Source organism: Pangasianodon hypophthalmus, chromosome 12 (genome assembly GCF_027358585.1).
Source record: "Pangasianodon hypophthalmus isolate fPanHyp1 chromosome 12, fPanHyp1.pri, whole genome shotgun sequence".
Classification (NCBI taxonomy): domain Eukaryota; kingdom Metazoa; phylum Chordata; class Actinopteri; order Siluriformes; family Pangasiidae; genus Pangasianodon; species Pangasianodon hypophthalmus.
Window position 1 is genome coordinate 9,992,476 of NC_069721.1, and position 27,534 is coordinate 10,020,009.

General features: G+C 37.5%; 4 protein-coding genes and 1 non-coding gene across 6 annotated transcripts; 2 read left to right on the forward strand and 3 right to left on the reverse strand.

The window, feature by feature from the left end:
• Positions 1–5: 5 nt before the first annotated feature.
• On the reverse strand, positions 6–1,905 carry LOC113527459 (interferon-induced protein with tetratricopeptide repeats 5). Its single transcript, XM_026915286.3, has 2 exons — positions 1,748–1,905; positions 6–1,628 (listed from the first exon to the last, which is right to left on the reverse strand). The coding sequence occupies exons 1-2, from the start codon at positions 1,750–1,752 to the stop codon at positions 287–289; spliced, it is 1,347 nt and encodes a 448-aa protein (XP_026771087.1). The 5' UTR covers positions 1,753–1,905; the 3' UTR covers positions 6–286.
• Positions 1,906–2,285: 380 nt separating this feature from the next.
• Positions 2,286–2,367, forward strand: trnal-aag (transfer RNA leucine (anticodon AAG)). Its single transcript has one exon. It is a non-coding gene; the product is annotated as a tRNA-Leu (tRNA).
• A 487-nt stretch (positions 2,368–2,854) lies between these two features.
• Positions 2,855–7,090, reverse strand: LOC113527458 (interferon-induced protein with tetratricopeptide repeats 5-like). The gene is given in 3 exon segments (XM_026915285.3): positions 2,855–4,622; positions 4,625–5,421; positions 5,753–7,090. Coding segments are annotated over 3 exon segments (1,422 nt in total). The 5' UTR covers positions 5,758–7,090; the 3' UTR covers positions 2,855–4,002.
• A 599-nt stretch (positions 7,091–7,689) lies between these two features.
• Positions 7,690–13,003, reverse strand: LOC113527114 (interferon-induced protein with tetratricopeptide repeats 1-like). Of its 2 annotated transcripts, none has more exons than XM_026914635.3 (2): positions 11,663–13,003; positions 7,690–9,550 (listed from the first exon to the last, which is right to left on the reverse strand). In XM_026914635.3, exons 1-2 carry the CDS (start codon positions 11,821–11,823, stop codon positions 8,236–8,238), a joined length of 1,476 nt encoding a protein of 491 aa, XP_026770436.3. In that variant the 5' UTR covers positions 11,824–13,003; the 3' UTR covers positions 7,690–8,235. The 2 variants fall into 2 exon arrangements, with proteins under 2 accessions (XP_026770436.3, XP_026770435.3); XM_026914634.3 differs by having other exon boundaries at positions 7,690–9,655.
• Positions 13,004–14,407: 1,404 nt separating this feature from the next.
• ch25h (cholesterol 25-hydroxylase) lies at positions 14,408–15,839 on the forward strand. The gene has a single exon (XM_026914636.3). The coding sequence runs from the start codon at positions 14,551–14,553 to the stop codon at positions 15,544–15,546; it is 996 nt and encodes a 331-aa protein (XP_026770437.2). The 5' UTR covers positions 14,408–14,550; the 3' UTR covers positions 15,547–15,839.
• The last annotated feature ends 11,695 nt before the right edge of the window (positions 15,840–27,534 follow it).

A 27,534-nucleotide genomic window follows, 5' to 3' on the forward strand; every position in this document is an offset into this window, starting at 1 on the left:
TGCTGTTATCTTGAATGAACATTTATTTTTGTTAAAGTAATAAAGTGTACATGTTTAATACTGCCCAGCTTTAAACGTGTCTGTTAAACAAGAAAAATTACTGTTGCTTTTTTTTGTTTAACTCTGTTTTAATTAAGCAAAGTGTACAGAAATTATTGGTGAATGATGCGACTCAGAATGATAGTGAGAGTCAAGATAGTAGAATGCAGTTACACTGTTACAAAGACACAAACAGAATATTAAGATATTCATAAATGCTTGTATTTTGCAGAATTTTCTCAGCACTCTATGGCCCTGCATTTCTCCCACCTTTCCTTACAGAGTTCTGGGTTCTTCCACTCCCAGGGCTTTTAGATGAACGTCTATCATTAATTTTGTTCAGATGTTTAGCACTTCTCTTCCCATCTATTGTGTTTTCGTCTATCTTCAGACATTCCATATAATAAATGATGGCCTCGGGTAGGGATCTCATTCTGTACTGCTGAAACTGCCCATAATGGAAATACACTTGTTGTAGGCCCTCATTTTTCTCTTTAGCTACCTGCAGAGTTTGCTGAAACAGCTCTTCTGCACGATCAAGTTTCCCATCCTCGCTGTATTGAGCTGCCAGCTCAGTCATAGCTAAAATAAAGCCAGGCTTCAGCTCGGTGGCCTTGTCTAAATGATAAATGCATTGACTGCGACTCCTCCGAATCTCAGCACCAGCACAAGGGGAGTTTTGACTTCCTTCACGTTGCAGAACAGTTGTTTTTCTCTTGTAGCAGAGAGCTAGCTGATGGTGTATGAAAGCTGATGTGGATGACTTCTCTAAAGCTCTTTTTAGCAGGGCGATGGACCTCTCCACAGAGCCATAGGTCCTCAAAAATTTACCCACATATCGAATGACATTAGGAGCGTTTGGAGAACCCTCCAGAGCTTCTTCCACCAATCTCTCCCCTTCATCATACTCCATGGATTGAGCAAGCCTTACTGCTAGAATAGCTTTAAGCTCATCATTATCTGGATTTGTGTCTATGGCCCGCCGCAGTTGCTTGATTGTTGGCGAGTCGGTTACACTGGAGCTCTGTGTTTCTGTTCTGTGGAGTACAAAAGCATAACCACAATTCCACTGAGCATCCATGGGCTCTAGCTCCAAAGCCTTCTCAAAGCACTCTTTAGCCTGGGTGTAGTACTTGCGGGAGAATTTGAAGAAGGCCCAAGCCTTTTCTCCAAGCACTTCATGATGAAGACCCAAAGCAGAATCAGGGAATTTCTGCGCAATGCTTCTGATCTTCTCCAGGTAACTCTCACATTCACTAAAGCATCTCATGTGGTACTGTAGCCAGGCCAGATTCCCATAGGGCACTATGAGCCACTTGTCACAATCACTCTCCCGGACCTCTCTAATGAGATCTACACACTTCTGCAGGAAGACAAGTGCGTCTTCAGGAGACCCTAGAAGGTACTTCACAAATCCCAGAGAGTTGTATGTCTGCGCAAGTCCTGCTTCCCCCCCAAGCTTAAACTCAGCATGCTGTTCCAGCCTGTTCAACAGATCTGTGAGATCTAGCTCTTCTTTTTTCAGCTCCCAGGTGAAGTGACATTCGAGTTTGTGCAGTTCAGCTTCGAGATGTGTGGCTTCTGTTAAACTGTAACACAACAGAATAACCGCTTAATAAAATTACCGTAATGTAGCTATGACTCATTCTGACCCACATGCCACCTCGCAGACTCAAGCCTACTATTTTTTATTTTTTTTAATGCCTACCTCATTGTGATCTCTTCACGCGATTCGGGAAAATTGTTTTCCTGTATGGCTGAGAAAATCAGAAAGTGGAGGAACAGGAGGCAGTGACAAACACGTCAGTCCCAAGCAGGTCCAGAATTAAAGGGCTTGATTGTGTAATATTGTGCTTCCCGGTCGAAAACGAAACTTATGGAGGTTAGGGGCGTGTATTTAAAAAGACAAGCAATTTCTTCTTTTCGTAGGGAACGGACGAGACTACTGGAGTGCAGCTGTACTTAATAAAACTAATGTAAATACATATAAATATGAGGTTAATCTATAATGACAACGGACTCGAACTTCCTTGTAGTGGGTAGTTTAAAGGGCAGCATTATACACACACACACACACACACACAAAACACAAATCGTTTTCATTCTGTGGTTTTAGGTCTGTTTTTTCTCTGTTCGAGCTTTCAGCAAAGGCAAACGACATTTATTCTATTTATTCGTAACAATTCGCTAAATACTTTTAGTTTGTATCTATATCTTAAGACCTAAAAGAAGACATTTGTTTCCATGGTAGCGTGGCCGAGCGGTCTAAGGCGCTGGATTAAGGCTCCAGTCTCTTCGGGGGCGTGGGTTCGAATCCCACCGCTGCCAAATGAGGCTTTTGTACATGGCCATCCTCATTTCTGAAAAAAAGGTGGACTTCAGTAAACTTGCATTTCAGACTTTGTGCACACTGACATTTCTGATGTGTTCAAAAACCACTGTAATCTTTCTGATTTTTTTTTCTTGGAGGACCAGCGAGGTAGTGTTATTAGATGCTTCCACAAGTAATGTCAAACACTATGAAGTGCAAATAATGTAAGACAAATCAAGACAAAAGGAAAGGAAAAAGAGAAGAAAAGAAATTAGTAATACAGATATAAATATAAGTATAGATAATAATGGAAAAGTAATAGTAAAATTATTAGTGATAATCTACAATAACAACTGGTTAGGGACTCATGGTTTGGTTTGATTTGCGTGTGTGTGTGTGTGTGTGTGTGTGTGTGTGTGTGTGTGTGTGTGTAATTTAACTGTGTGTGGGTGAATGTTTTAATGAAAGTCTGTATAAAATACATTATACCCCTTCACTTTTCCTGTCTCCACATATCATATTTTAATACAGTACCAATTAACCTGAGCCACAAACATGGTTTTTGTAATTTGAGACATCTTTTTAAAAAGATTATAAACATCTGTGCATGATTTGAACTAACTTTATGTTCATTTTGTTACAGTAAACATCCTAAAGTTATATCCATCATAAATATGTTAAATATAGTCACAATTTAAGGAAAAGCATATGGCCTTTTTCTAACATAAGATTTTGGGGTCAGCTTCCTGCTTGATGCTGATCACACCACTTTATAAAATGTCAGCTCAATGAAGTTATGCTATTTCTATCAAGCAGTTCCATTGCAAGTATTAGCATAACTTTTGACTTTCACTTATCAGGACAAAAAATAAAAGCTGTTAAGTTTAACTGTCCTGATTTACCTGAATTTACCTCATATTATATAGTTTGTGGGTCACTGATATATGTAGATGATGAGTGCTATCGAGATAGAATCTAGGTCAGTGGTTTTGTTTTTAATTCCGGTTTCTTAGAATAGCTTTAGTTCTGTTAGAAGAACTCTGCTGCTTTAATTAGTCATATTAATTTCTGATGTGTGTCCAAAATCTTCTGATTTTATTGGCTTTACCATGCTTATTACCTAAGCAGGGATAAAGTGTTCTGCTCACTTTAATTTCCACAGTAATCATGTCTGTGTGTTTACCCACTTTCAACACATTCATCATTCCCACATGCATTGTATAAGTGTCTTGTATTAAGCCACCAGGGTGCAGTGTATTACCATGTACAACTTGGTAAACAGCTGTGTTTAGTAGACATCTAGATATAGTTTTATACAGCTGTATTTGCTCCACAGGAAAGATAACAGTTCAAAGTGCTTTAGTTACAATTACATGAAAGTGGATATCAAAATTAAAATGCAGGACAGACTTTAGCATTTAACAAACTTTTAGTAACACTAATGGCGAGTAAAGCAGCCATCTTATTCCATTACTACATTTAATTATGATCTAATATCATACTATACTAATGATCTTAAATTCAAACCTTTACAAGATTAGTCTTAGTGTTTGATCCACAGTTCATATATTATTAGAGATACTATACAATCACCATTGAATCTCATGAATATGTAAATAATTGGCTGTGTATCATATTGCATATTGGTAAAATTACTGCAATGAAAGCCTAAGTTCACAAAGATCACTGAGGTAATCTTCATTGTCTACATAGCTCAGCGCTTTCTCAAAGCACTCTATGGCTTGTTGTTTTTCTCCTTTTGCCTTATGAACGATTCCAAGTATTCCAAAGGCTTCTCCATCCTCTGGGTTGTTCTCAATTCTTCTCTTTGCAATCCTCTTCAGACTTTCAGCACTTTTATTTCCATGATATGTATTTGGATTTATCTTCAGACATTCAGTGTAGTGTTTGATGGCAGCAGGCTCACATCTCAAACTGTACTGCTGAAATTCTGCATAACAGAGATGAATATACTGGTAACTGTCTTTTTTTTCTTTAGCTTTCTGAAATGTACGCTGGAACATTTCTTCTGCTCTCGACACATCCCGGTTCGCCCCGTACTGGAGGGCGAGATCACTCATGGCAACGGTGAAGCCGGTCTTCAGTTCAGTTGCCATCTCCAAGTGGTAGATGCACTGCTCTCGAGCTCGCTTAATTTCAGCACCTCTTGTGTGGTGGCTTCCTGCGTGCCTCAGGTTCATGATCTTTTTCTTATAGCAGAGCCCCAGCTGATGGTGTATAAAGGCTGCGTTGGACACTTTCTCTAACGTCTCTTCAGCAGGGCAATGGACCTGTCCACAGATCCTCCATTCCGGAAAAACTTCCCAACATATCGAATCACATGTGGGTGTTCTGGAGACCTCTCTAAGGCTTGCTCCACTAGGCTCTCTGCCTCACTGTACTTCTTGTAAGTAGCCAATCTCAGAGCAAGCAGGACTTTAAGAACATCATCATCTGGGTTAGTGGCTATGGCCCGTCTAAGTTGATCAACTGCAGTTGAAGCTGCACGATCTTGGAGAGTATATTCTGTCCAATACAGAGCAATGGCAAGGCCGGCATTCCATTCACCCTCATCTGGGTCCAGCTCCAGGGCCTTCTTGAAGCACTCTTTAGCCTTTTCATAATATCTGTGAGAAAATTTAAGGAAGGTCCATCCCTGCTCTCCAAGCACCTCAGCGTACGGGACAGATGGATGTTTTTCTTTAATCTCACGCAGCTTATTCAGGTAGCTTTCACACTCTGCAAAATTACCCATATGATAGTATAACCACGCAAGGCCTCCATAGGCAACAACAAGCAGCTTGTCACAGTCATTTCCATGAGATTTAGTGAGCTCTGCAGATTTCTGAAAGTTGCTGAGAGCCTCAGTATTGGAGCCTAGTAGAAATTTCACAAATCCCATACAGCTGTGTGTGCGCGCAGCTCCTGCCTCCCTTCCGATGTCCAGGTTAAGCTGTTCCTCTAGCCTGTTCAGAAGATCAGTGAGATCTGTATCATTTTTATTCAGAGCCCAGGTAAAATGGCATTCCAGCTGAAGAAGTCTGGTTTTGAAAAATGTGTCTTGTGTTGAACTGGTAGAGAAGGAAATAACTGAGTCATTTGCATGAATGAAACTAATTAAAAGTAAAACAATAGATATACATTCTCAGAAAAAAACTATATAAATCTTCTATATCGGTAAAGTACGTTTAAAGCATTCTTCTCTTATATGTAGTGGTATGAGAGTAGTTCTTAAGGTCAAATTATTTACCTTTAATTTTTTGAACATTAATTTATATTATATAATAGATACAGACCAAAGGTGAAAAAAAAAGTACCCTTACAGGTAACACTCCAGTGACAAAGAATTTGAAGGTTTAGTACCATATTTTTTTAGTGTTCAGGCAGAATAACAGCACTTACCTCATCGTGGTCAGTCTCTGTACATACCACCAAGTGAAAACAGATCAGAGGGACTGTGCTGACACGGATATAAGCTGTTTCATTCTCCACCCATAGCTTCAGGAATGGAAACCGAAAGTACTTCCGCTTCAAATACAGCCTCAAATCTTTGCATGACGTCACAAGTAAACAACAATGTAATCGCCTGAATTGAAATAGTAAATGAAGTACCTGAGTCTCACATATCATGTAATCTTCATTTTTTTAAAATGTAATTAAGAAAACAGTGCCTCATGTATTAATATTGCCTGCAGAAGCTGCCTTCCTTTAACTCTAGTTTCATTTTCTCCACCCACTGTGCTCCCATTCACTTTCCCTATAGTCACTCATGTCTCCATGTACAGCTGCCATATTATATTAAAGTCTTCTCATACTACCTCAAACTGAAGAGGAAAATATTCCTGTTACAACCCCAGTTAGTCTAGGGGTATGTGGGGAATAACACTTATTTGATTATTAAAAATATCAGGTGTGTGTGTGTGTGTGTGTGTGTGTAGTCAGGGACCACCAACTAGTAGTGCACATCAATCCAGGTGATTTATTTATCTATATACAAGTGGAAAAGTGTGTAGTGCCAAGTGATAGTGGTAATATTTACAAATTATTTACAGTAACACGTAACAAGACACAAAAGGGGAAAAGGGACGCGAGCGGCACCAAAGCAAAGAAATGAACAAAACAAGGCTAACTATTTTAACCCCTCTAACCTAACTATAACAACAGATAGAAAAATAAATCCTCAGCGTCCAGGACGCGCTAACTACCTGCTCTATCTGTGCAAACCAGAAGTACAGAGGGTGGTGCTCGCTCCTAACCTAATGTGTCTAATACAAAAAAAACGGAATTCCTACGCGCTGTACAAATGTGTGTCACGTGACGTACTTACCTGTCCACATTTCCCCAACACTAACAGAGACACAAACCAGGGGAACGAGCACTAAGTTAACTATACAAACAAGTGACTAGAACAAAGCGGGGGAAAACACGGAACAATTGACATACAAGAACAAAACACAGTAAGGCAGCGTAACTAGAACACAGAAAAACAGAGGAACAACAGGGTTTTGGGTTTTAACAGCCAGAACAACTCCTTCCGCTTGAATGAATGGCTGCGGGGTTTAAATAGGCGGGGTCAGAGGTGGATTGGTTGTCACGGCGATGACATCAGCGGGGATAATCGAGACGGACAGGAACATTATCCAATTAGGCAGAGCTGCAGAGAGCGAGAAAGAGAGGGAGGGCGAGAGTGTGTGTGTTTGTGTGTGTGTGTATGTTTGTTTGAATCCCAGTACTACTACGTGAGGCTTTTGCTTCTGGTTAAGATATAAACCACACTCAGAGAATCTTCATTTCTGAAAAATTATGTTCTATATATACACACATATATCCTGATTAAAATACAGCACATGAAACTGCATTTCACACTTCACTGGAATTTATTGATGTGAAAAAAGAATCACTGACACTATTAAGAAACTATGAAATACTCTAATCTTTCTGATTTCTCAATTTTTTCCCCCAAGAGTACCACTGAGACTTTGCTATTGTCATTAAATGCTTCAAAAAGTAAGGTCTGGTAAAGAGGAAGAATACAAATTATTATAAATGTGAAAAGCAACGCTAAGAAAACAAGCACTGAGAAGTGTGAGTGATGTCAGACAAAACAAGACAACAATAAAAAGGGAAAAAGAGAAGAAAAGAACTGCATTTCATTGTGGTATCAACATGATATTTAGTATATGTCTGTATTCATTCTTCAGGAAAAATCAACACAGTCTATGAGTTCTCATTTCAAAGTGCTTTACAACAATAAAGTGCAGGACTAACTTTAATAATAAAACACTACCAGTGAGCCAAGCAGCCATCTCATTATCAAGCAGCAGAGACAGTGACACATGCAGGTTAAGATTCTTTATTTTAGTACAGGCAAACAAATCCAAAACATAGAGCAGATTCAGAGTCAGGAAACAGGCAGGAGTAACATGACATGCAAACAGAGCAACTTGGGCAAGAGACAAAAACCAGGAACCAGTAACATAGTCATAACCATAAACAAAAGAACTAGAGACCGTAAGGCTTGGCATCAAGAGGTACATGATACTGAGCATATACTTCACAATGAACTGGTGGAATGAGTGTCCTTATATACTGTGGCTGTGATTGTGTAAAAGAGTCCAGGTGTACGCAATCAGAATGAAGGCGAACGTGAATGTGAGAGAGTTTGTGATGGTTGTTGTGTGCTGTAGTCTTCGGTGGCAGCTCTGTGGTCTGGGAGTTGTAGTAGGCAGCCATGTTTGTAGGGCGCTCTGTGTTACTCAGTGTGGGAAGATTAATATTACTGTTTAATCTACAGTTCATATATTATTAGAGATACTATACAATCACCATTGAATCTCATGAATATGCAAATAATTGGCTGTGTATCATATTGCATATTGGTAAAATTACTGCAATGAAAGCCTAAGTTCACAAAGATCACTGAGGTAATCTTCATTGTCTACACAGCTCAGCGCTTTCTCAAAGCACTCTATGGCTTGTTGTTTTTCTCCTTTTTCCTTATGAATGATTCCAAGTATTCCAAAGGCTTCTCCATCCTCTGAGTTGTTCTCAATTCTTCTCTTTGCAATCCTCTTCAGACTTTCAGCACTTTTATTCCCATGATATGTATTTGGATTTATCTTCAGACATTCAGTGTAGTGTTTGATGGCAGCAGGCTCACATCTCAAACTGTACTGCTGAAATTCTGCATAACAGAGGTGAACAGACTGGTAGCTGTCATTTTTTTCTTTAGCTGTCTGAAATGTATGCTGGAACATTTCTTCTGCTCTCGACACATCCCGGTTCGCCCCGTACTGAAGGGCGAGATCATTCATAGCCATAATGAAGCCGGTCTTCAGTTCAGTTGCCATCTCCAAGTGGTAGATGCACTGCTCTCGAGCTCGCTTAATTTCAGCACCTCTTGTGTGGTGGCTTCCTGCGTGCCTCAGGTTCATGATCTTTTTCTTATAGCAGAGCCCCAGCTGATGGTGTATAAAGGCTGCGTTGGACACTTTCTCTAACGCTCTCTTCAGCAGGGCAATGGACCTGTCCACAGATCCTCTATCCCGGAAAAACTTCCCAACATATCGAATCACATGTGGGTGTTCTGGAGACCTCTCTAAGGCTTGCTCCACTAGGCTCTCTGCCTCACTGTACTTCTTGTAAGTAGCCAATCTCAGAGCAAGCAGAACTTTAAGAACATCATCATCTGGGTTAGTGGCTATGGCCCGTCTAAGTTGATCAACTGCAGTTGAAGCTGCACGATCTTGGAGAGTATATTCTGTCCGATACAGGAGAATTGCAAGGCCGGCATCCCATTCACCCTCATCTGGGTCCAGCTCCAGGGCCTTCTTGAAGCACTCTTTAGCCCTTTCATAATATTTGCGAGAAAATTTAAAGAAGGTCCATCCCTGCTCTCCAAGCACCTCAGCGTACGGGACAGATGGATGTTTCTCTTTAATCTCACGCAGCTTATTCAGGTAGCTTTCACACTCTGCAAAATTACCCATATGATAGTATAACCATGCAAGGCCTCCATAGGCAACAACAAGCAGCTTGTCACAGTCATTTCCATGAGATTTAGTGAGCTCTACAGATTTCTGAAAGTTGCTGAGAGCCTCAGTATTGGAGCCTAGTAGAAATTTCACAAATCCCATACAGCTGTGTGTGCGCGCAGCTCCTGCCTCCCTTCCGATGTCCAGGTTAAGCTGTTCTTCTAGCCTGTTCAGAAGATCAGTGAGATCTGCATCATTTTTATTCAGATCCCAGGTAAAATGGCATTCCAGCTGAAGAAGTCTGGTTTTGAAAAATGTGTCTTGAGCCAAACTGGTAGACAAAGTCATAATTAAACTTTGTTTAATTCTGAAGAGAACTACATGAATTAAACTGATTAAAATAGACAAACAGATGCATATTCTCAGAAAAAAAATGCCTTCGTAATGCTAAGGAATTCTAATGCTAAGGAATTCTTTAGAATGTTCTTTGATTAACGAGCATTTCCCTAAACTTGTTCTTAAATTAACAAGTAACCTGACCCATTCATTATATTCACTAAGTATATAAGTATATCTTCTATAATTTCTAGTGGGTAGCATGGCTGCCAACCTACGTCAGTATCTTATCATACGAACCTCAGCTCTGGTAACTGTCTATGTGGGATTACACATCATTTTTATCAATCATGTTAGCTGTACAAAAACAAATGAAGGAAACTACACTTAAAACTGTGTTCATGTAAGTCAATTCACATGGAACCAACAAGCTAAATTCACAAGTGTAAGCGATGAATTTATGCTGAAGTAAAATATTTCATTTGTGGATTTGTACTCTTGTGAATCAATTAAATTCAATTAACCTTTTTAGTGTAGCTTTTGTACTGCCTTTGGTAGTTGTTCTGCACAGTGAAAAAATAAAGTTCTTTATTTACTTGATTCAAGTGTGTATATTGGTTTCACTTGAATGAATTTATTTACATCAATTCATTGTTTTTGTGCATTCAGTGTGATTCGATCATGTATATTTAAATTCCTGGAATAAAACCAAATTCCATGCAATCACCAGAGCTCAAGATGAAACCCTGGACCCTGTGGCTGTGAGGCAACATTGTTACCCACTGCACTACAATGCTGCAAATTATTTAGTCAAATTAATTTAATACTAGTCAGTGGCAACATCCTTGTGAGCTTGAATTATATGACTCAGTCCCACTCTACATAAATCATGATAGCAGTGTAGATTTTTTGTTTAAATTAAATTTAGTGTAAGCAATGAAATCACATTTTGATGAGTAATTAAAATATTCTTATGTAAACTACATATTGTAGTTAGTCTTAAATCTGATTGACCACACATTCCCTTTTTGCAGTGTAGCACTCTTTCTTTTGCTGTCTATCTTTTTCTGTTTAAGTAGCTGATTCATCTAATTTACCTCCAGACTGTGAATCAATTGTTTGACTATTGACTCATGTGGCTTTACTCCAGATTCAGGCGGAGTCAGCAAACAACTACGTACAACCTGTTCTTAGGCTCGTACTTCCTTCCTTCCTTTAGTTTTTTGTTATTCACTAAGATTCATTGTTATTGGGAAACCCAACTCTGTACATTTCATTGTCACTTGGGTGATACCCTCTAGGTTACATCTTCTGCACCTTCAATATGTATCTTTGGCTTGGAAAGTTGCATAAAGTGTACTATTAAAATCTTACTCTAAAAGCTAATTAAAGGTACAAGGTATTATTTTATGGCTGTAAGGTCAAATTATGTACCTTCAATCATTTTAAAGGTAAACTACATTCGCATTATGTGACACATACAGACTATCAGCACAAAAGATGTAGGGTGAGTTAAAAAATCTTGGGTTTATATGCATTTCTCTGTTGAGCATTGCTTGTCCCCTGGTCTAACCTCAGAAATTACATTGAAAAATAAACCTCAATATTTAATTTTTTTTTTTAAAAGTACTAATTCTTGGTATTTTTTTAGTTTAAATTACTACTGGCATTATAGTTTACTAAAATCTGAAAACATGCTTCCATTTTTTCAAGTCAATACTGAAAAATCTCTCTGCACTAAAGCAACAATAGCCACACTCATATACATGTGACCAGAATGAATTGTAAAACCTCCACCCTCTAACCCATACACCCACAGAAAAAAAAGGGTATGAAAATATACCTTTCCTTGTATGTTGTAGCTTTAGGTTACCTTACATGCACTTTTCCAGGTAAAAGATACATACTAAAGGTACAAATAATGTAGCCTTGAAGGTACCCAATAACCAGGAAAGGTACAATTTACTACCCTTTTTTCCTGATAAAAAATGACAGTGCTTACCTCATTGCGGTCAATCTCAGTATAGACAGCAACTTGAAAACAGACAGAGAAACTATACTGACAGGGATATAGCTATTTAATTCTCCGCTCATGGGTCCAGTAATGAAAACTGAAAGTATTTTACAAATGCTGCCTGACTTGTTTCGATGTCTTATGATCATAAGCAAAAAAAATAATAATAATAATAAAATAAACACCTGGATTTCAACAGTGAAGTCACTGAGTCTCAATTATTAGTCTGTCACTGATGTTTAAAACGTAGAAAATTAAGATTAAGAAAATGAGTGTGTTATATTGCCTGAAGAAGCAAATGCAAAAGCTGCCTTCCTTAACCCTAGTTTGTTTTAACATAACACTGTGTTCTTGTTCACTTTCCCTGTATCACACCTTGAGTGCACTCATGTCTCCATGTGCAGCTGTCACATTACCCTTTAAGCCTTCTCATATTAGCTCAAACTGAAGAGTAAACTGTTGTATCTAATCTGTGCTGAATAAAGCTTATATTTTAATCATTTGGGACAGACCTACTGTACTTACATACCGACCACACATTTTTTATTTATTTATTTATTTATTTTTGATTTAACTAACTGTGGACTTTTAGGGTTAAACAACAACAAAGCATCTTGTCTCAACATCTATAACTATGCACATTTTAGTGTTACGTCTGCCAAATTTTGAATAAAAATTTGACCCCCCACCTATGCACTATAAATAGCAGTCATTGAAACTTCTATTATATTAACTCAGGTCAACTGAAGGAAGTGCTGTTGTTCCATCTTACTTCAAAAGCAAGGTGTAACACTAGCTGTAGTAGTTTGTAACAATAAGAGAAAAACTATAGCCCACACATTTCCATTAGAGCTTTAAGGGTGCATGGGAGTGTTTTTGACAGTGAAAATCCTTTTGAGTTGTGTAAGAGTATGAGTTAATGTGTGTGGGTGCATTTGTGGGGGGAAAAAAAGGCTTTAGCCCACATCTCGATGAAATAAAACAAATAATTAATCATTTACCATTGAGCTGAACTCAAAATGCTGAACATTCCTTCATATCACTGTTCAATCTAATACACAGTGATGACAGATGTCAGTACGTCATTTTAGCAGGTGTGCAGAATTTCCCTGCTAAAAAATCCAGCTTGGTCAAACTGGCTACCAGCTTCTGAAAAACAGGTAGAGCTGATCAAACTGGTAGGAATTTTCTAGCAGGGTTGTGAAGCTTATAATAGACAAATGGTTTTTTGGTATGGTATTTGTTTCAGTCACTTCCTATCCATGTGTAGCGGGTATTTTTGTTAGTGTCACAGAGGATTCAATACAAATGCACAAATTTTTTTTTTTTAATGCCAAATTTTGAAATGAGAAAACATGCAGATGACCAATAATAAAGATATAGAGAATGACACTTATATGTAGGCTTAGAGTTAGTGGATCTTTTGATTATTATTTTTGTAATTTATATATTTATAAATCTTTTGAGAGTGGGCTTAAGTGTAAAACACTGATAATGGTCATGCAAGAGAGAAACCAGAACCAGCCAGAAACTTTGTGCCAGCCATCCCAAAATGTGCAGTGTACAGATCTGTTATCTGTCCATTATTGATCGATGGCTGCCTGCTACGTATCGTAATTGTCTATCAGCATTTTGTCCTTTGTCTTATAGATAATCACACTGTAAATGGTGTCTGATTGCTGACAACAGGAGACTGTCGAGTCTGCCTTAAATAGGAAAATATGATGATCTTATCCACCTCACAGAGATGTTGTTTTCTCACAAGGCCTCGGTCAGGTAGGCATGGCTGTTGATAATCTCTGAATTGCATCTAATATGGAAGACCTTAGATTCCTTTATGATATTCATGACTCCTTTATGACACTGACATCATTTATAACTCTTGGCACTTGTAATTTCACAACCAATAGTACCATTATCACCATAATGGTGGGAGCCAAGTACAAGGTTTTCCTCAGCTGTGCATATGTGCTGCTTGTGCCTCATCCTGTTTTTTCTTATTCCCTTCAGTCTGTACAGTGTCAGAGAATAATGATATAAGACACATTGTCTAGAGCCTTGAAAAAGCCAGAAGTCTCATTTTCTAATGGACAGTAAAAAAGGTGGAGAGAGCCTGACACAGCTTTCTCCACGTAAATGTCCACATGTTTAGCTATAGATGGGTAGCTACATGACGGATTAGCTGTTGTCTTCTTACTTTTTTGTTCTACAGATTGTCAATACTGCAGCTAATACTTTTCAAAATGTAAAAAAATGGGACATAATAATCAAATCCGACAGGTGGCGATATTTAGCCTGCTTTGTGCAACAGATTCCACATTGCCACAGTTTACTTAATCTTGCTGAAGTTTTTAGGCCATATAGCTAGTTCAACATATCTTAGATCAGTAATTTTATACACTCAGATCTTATAGACATGCTAGAAGTAGTACTAAGTGTACTAACAAGAATACATATTTTGTACCTATATGAGTCTTTCACCTGGATATAGTGCACCTTTAAAAAATAATTTAAAGTAAATGACTAACATAGTTTTTATAGTAAAGATTTAAATGTACAGTATGTGCAAAACCTCAGTGAGATGGAAAATTACAATATTATACCATTTTTTTTCTGAGAGTGTATAACATTATGGTTTTATGTAAAGCTGTAGCCAGTTTTGTGTTTACACTTTATATTGGCCTTTTATAAGTGAGTAAACACTTCACTCCAGACTTTCACTATAATTATATAAGTGTTTATTAAAAGTACTTTTAGTTTATTGTATTATAAATAATGTATTTTGTCATTTCCTGTTCTCTACACAGACTTACTGTGAAGAAACGTAGCCTACCACCAGCTACAATAACTATTAACTATGCCAAGTCTACATTTTTATGTTGCATAACTTCCTGTTTCAAAAAAGGATCAAGGCAAGGCAGGACCAGGCAATTCCAGACATAATATCCACTGAGAGCAAAAAAGTTATAAAAGGCACTTTGACGTCTCAATGTTTCCTGGTGGAATTTCCATTCACTTCGCAAAAGACTTTCCGGGGGTGTGGCTACATGTATTTAAAAACTCAGCAGCTCACACAGACACAGAGCAACATATCTCAGCTCGCACAGGCACAAAGCGAAATGTCTCAGCTCCAAGGTTTCTGGGACTGCATCCTACAGTACGAGACCTGGTTAAGGTCTCCCCTGTTCCCTGTGCTGTTTTCACTGACAGTCTATTTAAGTTTCTGTTTACCTTTTGTACTTCTGGACCTCCTGTCCTCCAGAGTGGACCTGGTGAGGAGATACAAAATCCAGCAGAAACCGGTGACTTTGAGGATGATGTGGACCTGTCTGGCTCTCTCGCTCTACAATCACATTGTGTACATCTTCCCGCTGAGCGTGCTGCACTGGTACTGGAGACCTGTCGTCTACCCAGCAGAGGCTCCCAGTTTCCTTGAAGTCATCAGGCACTTGGTGAGCTGTTTGCTGCTCTTCGATTTCCAGTACTTCATCTGGCATATGCTGCATCACAAGGTGCCATGGCTTTACCGCACATTCCACAAGGTGCACCACAAGCACACGTCCACCTTCGCCCTCACTACAGAGTACTCGGGTGCTTGGGAGACGCTGTCGCTCGGCCTCTTCGCGGCGATGAACCCCATGCTGCTGGGCTGCCACCCGTTCACTGAGATGCTCTTTCATATCCTGAACATGTGGCTGTCAGTTGAAGACCACTGTGGGTATGACCTGCCCTGGGCCACACACAGACTTGTTCCTTTTGGACTGTATGGAGGCGCTCCACATCATGACCTTCATCACCAGAAGTTCAAGGCCAACTACGCTCCATACTTTACTCACTGGGACAAGCTGTTTGGGACTCTTCACACAGAGTGAACAGGCAAAGAAGGACTTCCAGATCACAGTACTATTTTGCATCAAAATGATCTCAGAGACTTTTCTGGATTCAATGAATCTACAAAATTAAAAAATTAATTATTAATATAAACCAGCTAAATGTTATACTATTTATTGAAAGTAAGTTATGAAGCTGATTGTGAGTTTTTATATGTTTGTATGTATTTATCCAGTACATATGAAGTATAATTTATATGGTTTGTTATGCTTGTTGACCAAGAACAAAATACCACAAGTTGCATTAAAAAAGCTCTTTAAACATGAAGTACAAAGTGTGCTTGTGTGTTGAATCAGAAGAATCAGAATTTTTGTTATCAGACTAATATAACTGGAGTTTAATTAATTTCAATTAAATTACCAAACACACAGAATAATTTATCTGTTTTAAGTAAACAGTACATGTTATTTCACGGCTGCATGTGTAGCTGATCACAGCTGGCATTAAGTGAATGGGAAGGCCTGGGTGGGCAGTACAGGCTAATTACAGACACTGTAAACTATACATATCTCTGCTGGGCAGGATTGTAGATTTCTAAGACAAGGCTCTAATTTAGTATTTTAGCTTTAATCTTAAACTACAAAAAAGTACTGTATAAAAATGTCTTCTAATTAGAGAACAAGGTATCTGATTACAACCTGCATATTTTCCTTATTGTAATGAGAAAAGGCATCTGGTTACAGCCTCCACTTGTTTTTGTTCACTTACTACCTACAGAGTGTCCAAAAAAGTCTCCATGCATAAGGGAAATTAACACTTTTTTAGCAAAATGTATTCCAAAATACTTAGTTTATATTATATTTTTACAGATAGCCTTTAAGAATGCCTTTGACAAAAGGAGAACGTATTGAAATCATTGTCATGGCTGGATCAGGAAGCTTTCGCAAGGTCGCAATGAACTTTAACAGGAAACATGGCAAGCACATCACACACAACACTGTTGCCAAACTTATTAACAAACTCAAAAAGACTGGAAGTGTTGTGGACCAACCGGGAAGAGGAGGTCCACAAACATCCACTGATGAAGGCACAACCGATGTGGTGATGCAATACACAGTCCTCTATGAATGGAGACTTTTGGGACACCCTGTAGAATAGGAGTAGTTTTAATACTGAGGCAACACTGCCAGACAGCCTTTGTTAGACCCTTGATTAAGCTCTTAACCCTCAGCTCAAAATCTGAATTTATCTGCACTAGTATGTTGCTTTGCTTGAAAAGCACTATCACATGAATAAAAGTCAAAATTGTTTACTTTCAGTCACTCCCTGATCTTCAGTAACATCTTTGCCCTGGCCAGGGTTATGGTGGATCTGGAGTAGTAAATATACATAATATAATAGTACATACAATATAATAATCCCATAATCACTTTATCTGATGTCACCCATGAGAGGATGGGTTCTCTTTTGAGTCTGGTTTCCTCCACATGTCATCTTGGGGGGTTTCTCATTGCCAGTGACTGAATGACTGTGCCACTGTGCGTGTTTCTCCTTGCTACTCTGGTTTTTCTCATTAGATATCTAAATATAAATCTACATCCAGATGTCTGTAAAGCTGCTTTATGACAATGTCTATTGTTAAAAGCACTGTACAAATAAAAATGAATTGGTAAGGAAAATTGTGCGTGAGGGGGGATATCCCCACCTACCATTTCCCATTTCCAAATCAGACTTTTCATCTCTTCTCTTTTCATTCCCTTCTCACCTTCAGGAACATTGTTGGGATGCCAATATATATTTACTATTTCATTCGAATTTTAAACCCCAGCCACTAGCCAAAAAATTAAAGTACATGGGTATTCATATTACAAATAAATCGTGAGGCATTGTATTAATTACAAACCACATTTTAAATAGTGTACAACTCTTAAAGAGCAGACAGCCTGACCTATATCTCCATATTGAAAGCAGATGTGGCAAATTTCACACTTCCTTTCTTTTCAGCCTCTTGTGCATACTCTGGCTTGTATTCTGCTCTGAGGATTATTGCACTGTTTCTTTAATAGGATCTCTGAGCTCCTCACTTGCAGCATGACATAAAACATAAATTTAAGTGTGTTTCTTGGGAAACAAGATGTGCCGGAACTGAACCACATACTAAGGCATAGAACAAATAAACTAAATGAACTGAAGCAGAAATCCTAGGTTACAGTCTTACATAATACAAAACCAACTTTAAGTGTTAATGTTCATGTTAACTGCAACAACAATACAAAAGTCATATTTAGCAAAGTGTGGCAAAAAAGTTTAAACCATTTGCTGAATGCATAAACATTCTCAACAAAAGCATGAAATAAAAGTAAAAATACTTTCACCACCACAAGGTTTACCAAAGTTCAGTGGCCCAACAAGCATAGTGGCCACGCATCTTGTTTTGAACAGGTTCCTCATTTCACGAGCCCTGCTGTGAGACATACACTGTTATCAAAATATTTCAGTAAGGAATCACTACCACAAATTTTATGTTAGATTTTTTTTGTCTGTTAAAAACCTGGGTGTGCTAGCTATATATTTATATGGTACAGACACACCATGCCACACCTGTGGTTATGTCAGATTTATAACTAGCCAAGCCGATACTATAATGCATTTCCTGGTTTGATCAATTGTGGAGAATCCACTAGGAGTAAGAGCTTTACTCTGTACATCATCCTCCAGTGACCAAACTTTTATCTTTTTTTTTATATAACATAATTTCTTGTTATTTGCATTTGTCTAAATACAGTTCCACTTTATATTATTATTATTATTATTATTATTATTATTATTATTATTATTATTATGGCAGCACTGCAGGTAGATTTGCCACCTCACAGAGCCAGTGTTCCTGGTTCAGTCCTGAGCTGGGTTCTCCCTGTGTCCATGTCAGCTTCCTCCAGGTTCTCTGGTTTCTTCAGTGTCCTGTGGTGGACTGGCTCCCACACACCAATTTCCTGGAACAGGCACCGTGACCATGATTCTTATAAGCAAAACAAAACAATGTTTGTTTAAGATTTTTATTTGAGATAATTATCTTTGCAATCTGTAAAAAAGTTGATATACTCTGATTCACTGTTCTTTGACTCTGTACTGTACTGTACTCTGATTCATTCATTCTCACATGTTCCAGAGCTGTTTCCACTCTTTCTGTTTCTGAGCATTTCCCAACAGTGCCTGAGTATTCCCAGACAGTATGAGGCAACACAGTTCTTTGGAGATAACTAAAACATTTTAACAGACTCAAAACTGGGACAAAAGCTCTCTGGAATGAATGTGATTATCACAGTAATGTGTGTTTTTGATAGCTTTTATTTCCTAGAAGCTATGTGGGACTGAGCTTGTATGATGATCTTATGGTCATCATTCTCATTTTCTTTAGCTATAGGCCTATTTCTTGGGCAGTTCATGTTGATGCACAGAAATATAATCTATTAGAGTGTTAATGAAGCCAAAAAACATGTTCAACATTTCAGAAATGGTATGCATTTGGTCTATTGAGTAGCCCTTTTCAATACGTATGTCTTTAAACTATGTCTGGTTTATTTTGGTACAGCAGTAAACACTTATAATAAGTTCTTCTACCTGATGGCAAGCTTTCTCATTTCAGTTTTAGCATTTATGCCACGCCAAAGGCTTAATAGGTAATATGTGAAAGTTATAAGGGTCTACTATTACAAATTGCTGAAAAATTATAGATATACTCTAGATTACATTTATAGATCATTATTATAAGTTTTGTGTTTTTTTCCACTTATTTTTAGTTCTGTTTTTCCATCCTGAGCCCTGGTTGTACTCTCAGTGCAGATAGAAACTATAAGATATGTCATGGGATTTTCAAAAAGAGTCCAAAGTAAATTGAATATATATGAGATTAAAAAATTGTAAGGAGACTATCATTTTCTCCTGGCTCAAAAGAATACAGCTGTAGCTTTGCCGATCTTGAAATCACATCACGAGAATTTCTGAAAATAAAATAGTTACGTAATTTGACTCCTATTTGACTCCTACTAGTCACTCTAACACAAGTGAGACATGATCAGGACACAACACCACTCAGCTGATAATGTGAAATCCTACTCTTAATCCATGAACAAGGGGTGCAAAAACATGTGAGAAAAGCTTTAAAATATTATGGTCACCCTAATTGGAACTTTTTGTCAAAACTGCAACAAGACTCAACAGTAACAACAAAACAAAGAGAGAGAAAAAACGAGAAAGTGCACCAATATTGCTACATCTTATGAGACAGTCATATCAGAAAGGCCAGAAAAAAAGGCGTTTTTATATAGCATATCTACGCCACGTGATTTCATGCCAGTTCAAATTCAAGACCCTGGTATCATGTTCTTTAGAACTGATAAAGCCCTGTTTTGGATTGGTGAAACGTCATGCGGTACAGTTGCCAAGATTTAAGAGAGTACTCTATTCATACTAGTTAATGGTTAATGTCCCTGCATAGATATCAACAAACTGTGAAACTGCATTGTAAATCAAAGAGAACGTCAAAGAACTTCTCTGTGTATTGTGCTAACCACCATGATGCCCGCTTTATTACATTTTACCTTACTCATGATGAAGCGGTTACTGGAGGATGCTTGGACTGATTCCAGATTCAATGGCTAACAGTACAATGTTTCATTATGAGGTTACACTCGATTTGTTCCCATGGGGTGGGGTTTTAGCAAAACACAAATGTGCCACAGTTACAGTATATTACATCTGATCTACTTGATCAGTTTGTATTTTTCATCATCCAGTATTTTTTCATACTCAAAGACAAGTTCTTGATAAGTGGGTAAATGGGCCAGCCAAAAAGGTGTAACAGTGATTTGTGACTGAAAATTTTCATTAAACATAACCGAAAAAAAATCTGTCTTTCAAACCTACACAGCATGCAATGTGAACATTTAATTGAGCGGGCTGTGATTTTACATAATTATTTGAAGCAGCTTGTAGCATTTGCACCAACGTTGAGGACACATGCACATACAAATTACCCATTAATTCCTGGAAGCTAAATCAGTGGCTCGACTCAAGCATAGTTTTTGTAATTTCGAGTAGAGTGCATGTGACTGAAATCCAAGCCAAATCAAGATCTCTTGTATAATTCCAAAATTAGGTTTGGTCCTCTTTAGCACAGGACGCACAGAGGCAGGGCCGTCTTGAATGACGTATGTAGGTGGTGTGTGGAGTGCTCATACAAATAAATTTAACAAATTAAACATTTAATAATTACTATAATTGCTTAATTACTTAAACAATTAGTTTTTTCTTAAGGACTTTAAAGACTACAGCTTTTTAACAGGGATTTTCTAATTATACAGAGTTCACACCTCAAATAGCGTCAGTGTCATAAAATTCCCTGTCTGTAAGAGTCCCACAGATCCAGGCTTAAATGGCAAATTAATCTATCTTATTTACTATTGATTTAGAAAAATATATGGAGTTCTCATAGACATCATTCTTTCAGACCATCCATTTTAATAAATCTAGTTTGTTAAAACAAATTGGTTTTTTTTTGAAAAAGAGAAACCTCAGAAATAAGTTAGTATGATCATGAGAGAGAAAAATGTTTCACATGCCTACGAGTGAGGCTAGACAGGACAAATATTTCCACCAATATTCTATAACACGCATAAGCTTAAGCCCTGAAAGGTCATTACAATTAAATAAGCAAATACAAATAAAATACCATGTACCACATATGGCAGCAAGTGATTTCTGATACCTTTCACTGCAACAAATGTTATCATCATAACAAGTGAAAAGATCTTGAAGATAGTCAAATTGATCTAGTATCTCCTATTATAAGATTTAAATAAATGATATATAAGATTATTAAACATATTTCTAGACATTTTACTACTTTACTTTTTTTTTTTTAAACACTTCTTAAACTGTGCTTTATTTAGGGATAGCAGGAATTATACACAGACTAAGTTCCTCTTTCTGATGGCAAGCTTTCTCGTTTCACTTTTTAGTATTCATGCCCAGGCTTGTCAAGTAACATGTAAAAGTTATAATCAACTACTTTTGCAAATTGCTTATAAATTATTTACACAGATTAAATTTATAGATCACTATTAGGTTATACTGTTAGTTATAGGTTATACCATTTCCCCACTTATTTTTTAGTTCTTTTTCTCTGTCCTGAGCCCTGGTTGTACTCTCAGTGCAGACAAAACAATTAAATAAGCTCTGGGAAATTCCAAAGGAAGAGGGGTCCAAACAAACTGAGTACACATGAGACTAAATAATTGAAAGGAGTCTATTACTTTCTCCTGATCAAAAAGAATATAACTGTAGCTTCCCTGATCTTAGTCTCCCATTACATCAATCTCTAAAAATAAAATAATTACATAATGTGATTTGAAAACAGTTAAAGGTGATCACAATTAAATAAGCAAATACAAATAAAATATACACATCGCATATTACAGAACAGGCAACACATGATTATAGAATAATTTTCTTATTCTGTTAGCATATAATTTTGCAAAATAGAAATAGAATAGAAAAAGACTCTTTCAAGCACGAAATTAGTAAAAAAAAATTCTAGATATAGGTTTAATAATAATATACTTGGTTTCTTGTAATCTTATAATAGGATATACTATATAAATTTGACTTTATTCAACTTGACTATATTTCCACTTGCTAAAATGTCATTTTTTTTTGCAATGTTGTTGTTTCTTTCTATTGACCACTCATTCTGTATGATCAATAAAACAATCATTTCACGTATGCTCTCTGACAGATCTGCCACATTTTTGTTTCTCAATGTAACATGCATATTTCCCCCTCCATTTAAAGATGTGCATGCCTCCCTCACTACTCATCATTATCTCTCCACGGCTGAAGCAAAAGAAAAGCACTCCTCATTGTTTTATTTTTCATCCGGCAAAGTACACTTTGAGTAACATTAGTTTTTGATCTACAATGATTAAAAATAATGCATTACAAAATATTTTGTATCAGTACTCAGTAGTTCTTTTACATTTTTCTTGCAAACTTTTACAGAATTTTATGGGCCCTGACCAACCCTTCTACTAACCTTTGAGGCAGCAGGTGCAGCATGTATCAACTCTAAGTATATCATTAAACAGGAACTGACTCACTTAGCTCAGTAAATATGAACTCATGCTCTTCCTACTTAGTGATAAATTACTGTTACAATAGCTTTGCTACAAAAGAAACAGAATTTAGTAAATATTTACTAAATATTTTAAAGAGATTTTTTGTGATATCAAGAAACAGTGACCCTTAAATATGCCCCACATTCATTTTCTTAAGTTGCTTTTGCCAAGTTGTGTTCAGGGGGTTTAGTTGATCACAATGCGGTTAATGATGACTTCAGCCAAAAATATGCACTTATACTTTTGACTTGACCTTTAACACTGCCACTAGATTGCAGACATTTGAGAAAGAATGGCCACCCAGAAGAGGAAAGATTGACACTAGTGACTCAATTTCAGCAGAAAGGGAAATGAACCATGGATTTGGCTAAAAAAAAAAGAAGAAGTAGCATTTTTATTTATACATTACAGCGGAATTCTTTTCATCACATATCCCAGCTTGTTAGGAAGCTGGGGTAGAAGTGCAGGGACAGCCATGATAAAGCACCCCTGGAGCAGAGTAGGTTAAGAGCCTTGCTCAAGGACCCAACAGCAGCTGCTTGGCATAGCTGGGGTTTGAACCCCTGACCTTCCACTCAGTAGCACAGAGCCCTAACCACTGAGCCACCACTACCCTAGAAAAGGGCAAAACAATAACAACTGGTCCTCTATTCCAGCTGTGTAGCTGAGCGTTGTGTTAACAAACTGCAAAAACCTCAGGCAGTTGTTTTTCTGACTGCAAATATTCCAGCTAACCTGGTGCATATGAGATGAAACCCCACAAACGGAATCTTCAAAAAATCAGTTTTTGCTGTTTTCCCTTGCGGGGTCCTTTGGAACGTTAATTACTTAATTTTCTTTGCTCCATTTTCAATTTGGAAAATTCATAACACATAAAAGCCCTCTACAAATATGAACCCATTTAACCAGACCCAGTGGAAAAAGTCAACTGTTGCATGATAGAGGAAAATAATGAGATATGAGAGTTCATTAGAAATCCACTATGAGAGGCTGCATTCCTTCTACCATGAGTCATTCATCTGAAAGTCTTTAAAACTGCCTGTTGCCTAACAATTATCAGTACAACACAGGGTGGCAGAGCAGGAAATGTTAGCTTATCAGTAGATAAATCTGGACGTTTGTGTGTTTCTGGTTAAGGATGAGAGGTGTTTGTTTAAGAAGAAACAGTGTTTGATCCATGTTTGTTTATCAAAGCCTGATAGAGCATATCAGTTTAAACAGTAGAGGTTCTCAAGCATCCCTGGGAATTGAACTCTCAGCATAAATGCTGCAGATAGACCAACCATTTTGAAATGAACATTCACAGTTTTCTTTTCCATGACACTATTGTCATAAACCGTTAAGGATTCAGTGTCACACAGTGTCTTTGATGTGAAGCATCTTTTTCCTTAACTGTTTTCATGTGTACAGCCTGGCTGAATGAAGAGTGAAACCATTACAATAAAGAAAACTGGTAAATATTTTTGTTCATTGATGTTTTGCAGCTCAGTCTGCTTTGTAAGAAAATGGTTTCCTGGTTTTAGTCACTTAGATAATGGGTCAGTGTGTCAACAGTGATTTAGGCATGATGTAAGTAGCTCAGCACACACTTTAGAAAAGCAATGACAGCTTTGATAAATTTATCCTGACTTCATGTAGGGTGTGTTTCAGGTCATTTACTGAGTATGGTATACACACAGTTTGAGAGTGCATAAAGGTCTATTAAATATTGCCTTCATCTAAAATACAGCAACCTTCCCAGGTTGAGTGAGTGAGTGAGTGAGTGAGTGAGTGAATGAAAATGAGTAAGAGTGAGTGAGGCGAGTGAGTGAAAGCCTAAAAGGGTGAGAGAAAGTGTGAGACAGTGAGTGAGACTGGGGTAAGATTGAGTGAGTGAGTGGGAGTGAGATTAAATGTATATAGACATGACAGTAAAGCTTATTGCATTGAGATGTGTGAAAGAGATTAAATGTCAGTGAGTGAGTAAGTGCATGAGTAAGAGTAAGTAAGAGTGAGAGAGTGAGTGAAAGAGGGAGTGAAAATGATCATACTGGTCCAGGTGTAGGCTATTTGTACAGGGAAAGAACCTTGAGGTAGTACAGGAGTTTAAAAATCTAGAGATTATATTTAACTCAGAGCTCTCATTCAAAAAATCATGTAAAGAAAGTTATGAATATAGTGAAATTTAATTTGGTTAACTTTAGAGTTATTGAGGACAATCTGACTACAGAAGCAGCAAAATTGTTAATGCACACCATGATTTTTTCAATTATAACTTCTTATCAAACCAGGTAGACACAAACACGTAAGGCTACTCTTAAGCCTACTGAGACAGTATATAAACAAGCCTTAAAGGTTTTAGATTAAAAGTCAAATTGACATTATAATTGGAACATTCTAGGTAAATATGAGAAAAAAATTCTCAAATGCATTATTAGTTTAAAATACTAAATGATCAGCACAAACGGCTGTTGAATGGCTGATTGAGTGGTGATTGTACAGCACCATTAAAAACGTGTTATTACAAGCAGTGTTTCCTTTGACGCAATCGCAATTTTATTTTCATGCGTCACACGATTGGAATTAAGTTCATGCTGAATTAAGAGATATGAAAACCAGTGATTTGTTCTCCAAAAAAAAAAATGGTTGCTGGTAAATCAGGAGTGCCAAAATGATGTATAGATGTATAGTATGTATAGCAATGTTCACATAAATTGATGTTACGATTATATTATGGATTGTGTTATAGGTTTTGTATGTGTTTGTTGTTTTATGTGTTAGTTTTAAGTGTCATGTAACCATGTTCTTTTAATGTTGCTTTGTGAAATATTTTGTCTGATTTTTTCCCTTTCCTGCCCAGGGACAGCAGATGAAAACGAGCTATTTGGCTAAATCTGACACATTTACATAATTAATACTAATGTTGATTAATGTATATTGGCTCGGTTAAATAAATAAAGTCAGTGAGGGTGAGTGAATGATTTTTCATGATAAGTGAATTACAACGTGCATGTAGGAGCAGTATTGCAACAAAAAAAATAATACCTTGAAATCATCCTTTGCCATTTCGTTTAAATGGCAGGTGTTTAATTTCACCATTTCACAATCCACATGAACATGTCTGAGTAACATCTCAAGTAGCTCAGCTAGTTTCTCACAACATATGGCCTCTAAGTGGCCTCTCTTGTTTTTTTCTTTCTCTCTTGTTTTATCATCTCTTAGATAGCTTATCAGATGTGGAACTTTCTGAGCCTCTACAGCAGCATGGGAGGGGGATTCTGCTACGTGTGTGATGTAAGATTATTTGCTGCGGTTCAGTTAATATTTGTCATCACTCACTTCAAAAAGTAAAAAAAAAAACCCTATTATGGTGACCATTTCTTAATTTCAAGGGAATAACACTTGTACAAGGGAATAACACTTCTACAAGGGAATAACACTTCTACAGAAACTGAGCTGACATGTCTCAACAGAATCTGTAGATTCTCACTTTCCAGTGAGATTACCCTATTCATTGTCTTCAGCCTCCATTGAACTCAGAGCCAGTATTTTATTCTGAATGAAATCATCTGGACATTGTTAAGGCCAACTAGTACATGTACAATTAGGGGAGGTACCTGAGAGATCCATATTAATGCACAATTTTGACAAAAGGATACATGAAGCATTTAAATTGTTGATCATTCTTGCAACATCACTGGTGTAGGAAAATAATGAAGAAAATAAAGGAAGAGACATGTAATGCTAAGTATGCAACATGTGCAACACGAAACTTAAAAATGAACATGATACTTTGGTTTACCAGTGAGTGGCATTGCCATTATTCTTCTGGATTACTCATTTCAGTGTGAACCACTGAAAGAATAACACAAAAATAATATTAATACTAGATAAGGATATATCCAGAATTCTCTTCTGAATTGTTTGGTGTGCCATGGGTAAATTTCAGGTCTTCAAACTTCCATAATTCTACCTGCTCCTTGTTCATATAGTTTTTGCCTATTGGCTGAAAAGTTCACAGGCATCTCAGACCATTGCCCAGGATGCCTTCAGTGCTGTGGCCAATTGTGATTTTATTACTGCGCTCTCTCCATGAGAGGGCCCTTTTCCATGTCAGGACCCAAAATAGGCACACTCAATAGGAAAGCCACTGACATCTTTCCACAGCAATATTGTGAAAAAAGCCGACTTTATGTCCACATGTCTGACCTCCTGCAGGTGTTTATTAGCCACATTGACAAAATGAGCCACAGCAAAATGATCATGTTTGTTGTCTTCTGATATGAACACCAGTGATTCTGTGACCACCTCTTGGCAGAATGCGACTACTGGATGTACTTTTGTCTGTTGATGATGCCAGTGTGCTGACTGAATTTCTTTTCCAATCACCATCAACACATAACCCTTGGGTAGGTTTTGCTTAATGCCTGAAAATTGGTTGTACTGCCATGTTGCCACATGAAGATGCTCTGCAAGGAAGTTGACATTTTTTTAGATCACTTACAAGGTCTTGAAGAGGACCACTTTCGTTATTGAGCACTTTTCTGGTAGATTTTGTTTCACTCCATGAAGCTGAGGTGGTCCAGTTTTGGTGAGTTATTCACACAATACGCAGTAAGGCATTGCTCTAATGTTTGGTCTCTAGCTACCTAGTCTTTGTCTTCACTAGCTTCTTTGAGTATGCTATTTTGTGTGGAAGAGGAGTGAATGTTCCATATAAAAAGACTGCACTGCTTCGACTGCACTTGTGGACAAGGCTGCACCATGTGCTTTTCTCTCTTTTTCTCTCCTCTGAAAACTTGACCGTTTTACCCCAGCACTGAACTAGCCATTCTCATGAGGCCATATTTCTTCAAATCTGCTGTGTATAACTTC

Coding starts and splice junctions, on each gene's coding strand:
- ch25h (XM_026914636.3), top strand. CDS start 14,551: ATGTTGCATAACTTCCTGTTTCAAAAAAGGATCAAGGCAAGGCAGGAC.
- LOC113527114 (XM_026914634.3), bottom strand. CDS start 11,823: ATGATCATAAGACATCGAAACAAGTCAGGCAGCATTTGTAAAATACTT. Junction 9,656..11,662: donor CTGAGATTGACCGCAATGAG/GTAAGCACTGTC, acceptor TTTGTCTACCAG/TTTGGCTCAAGACACATTTT.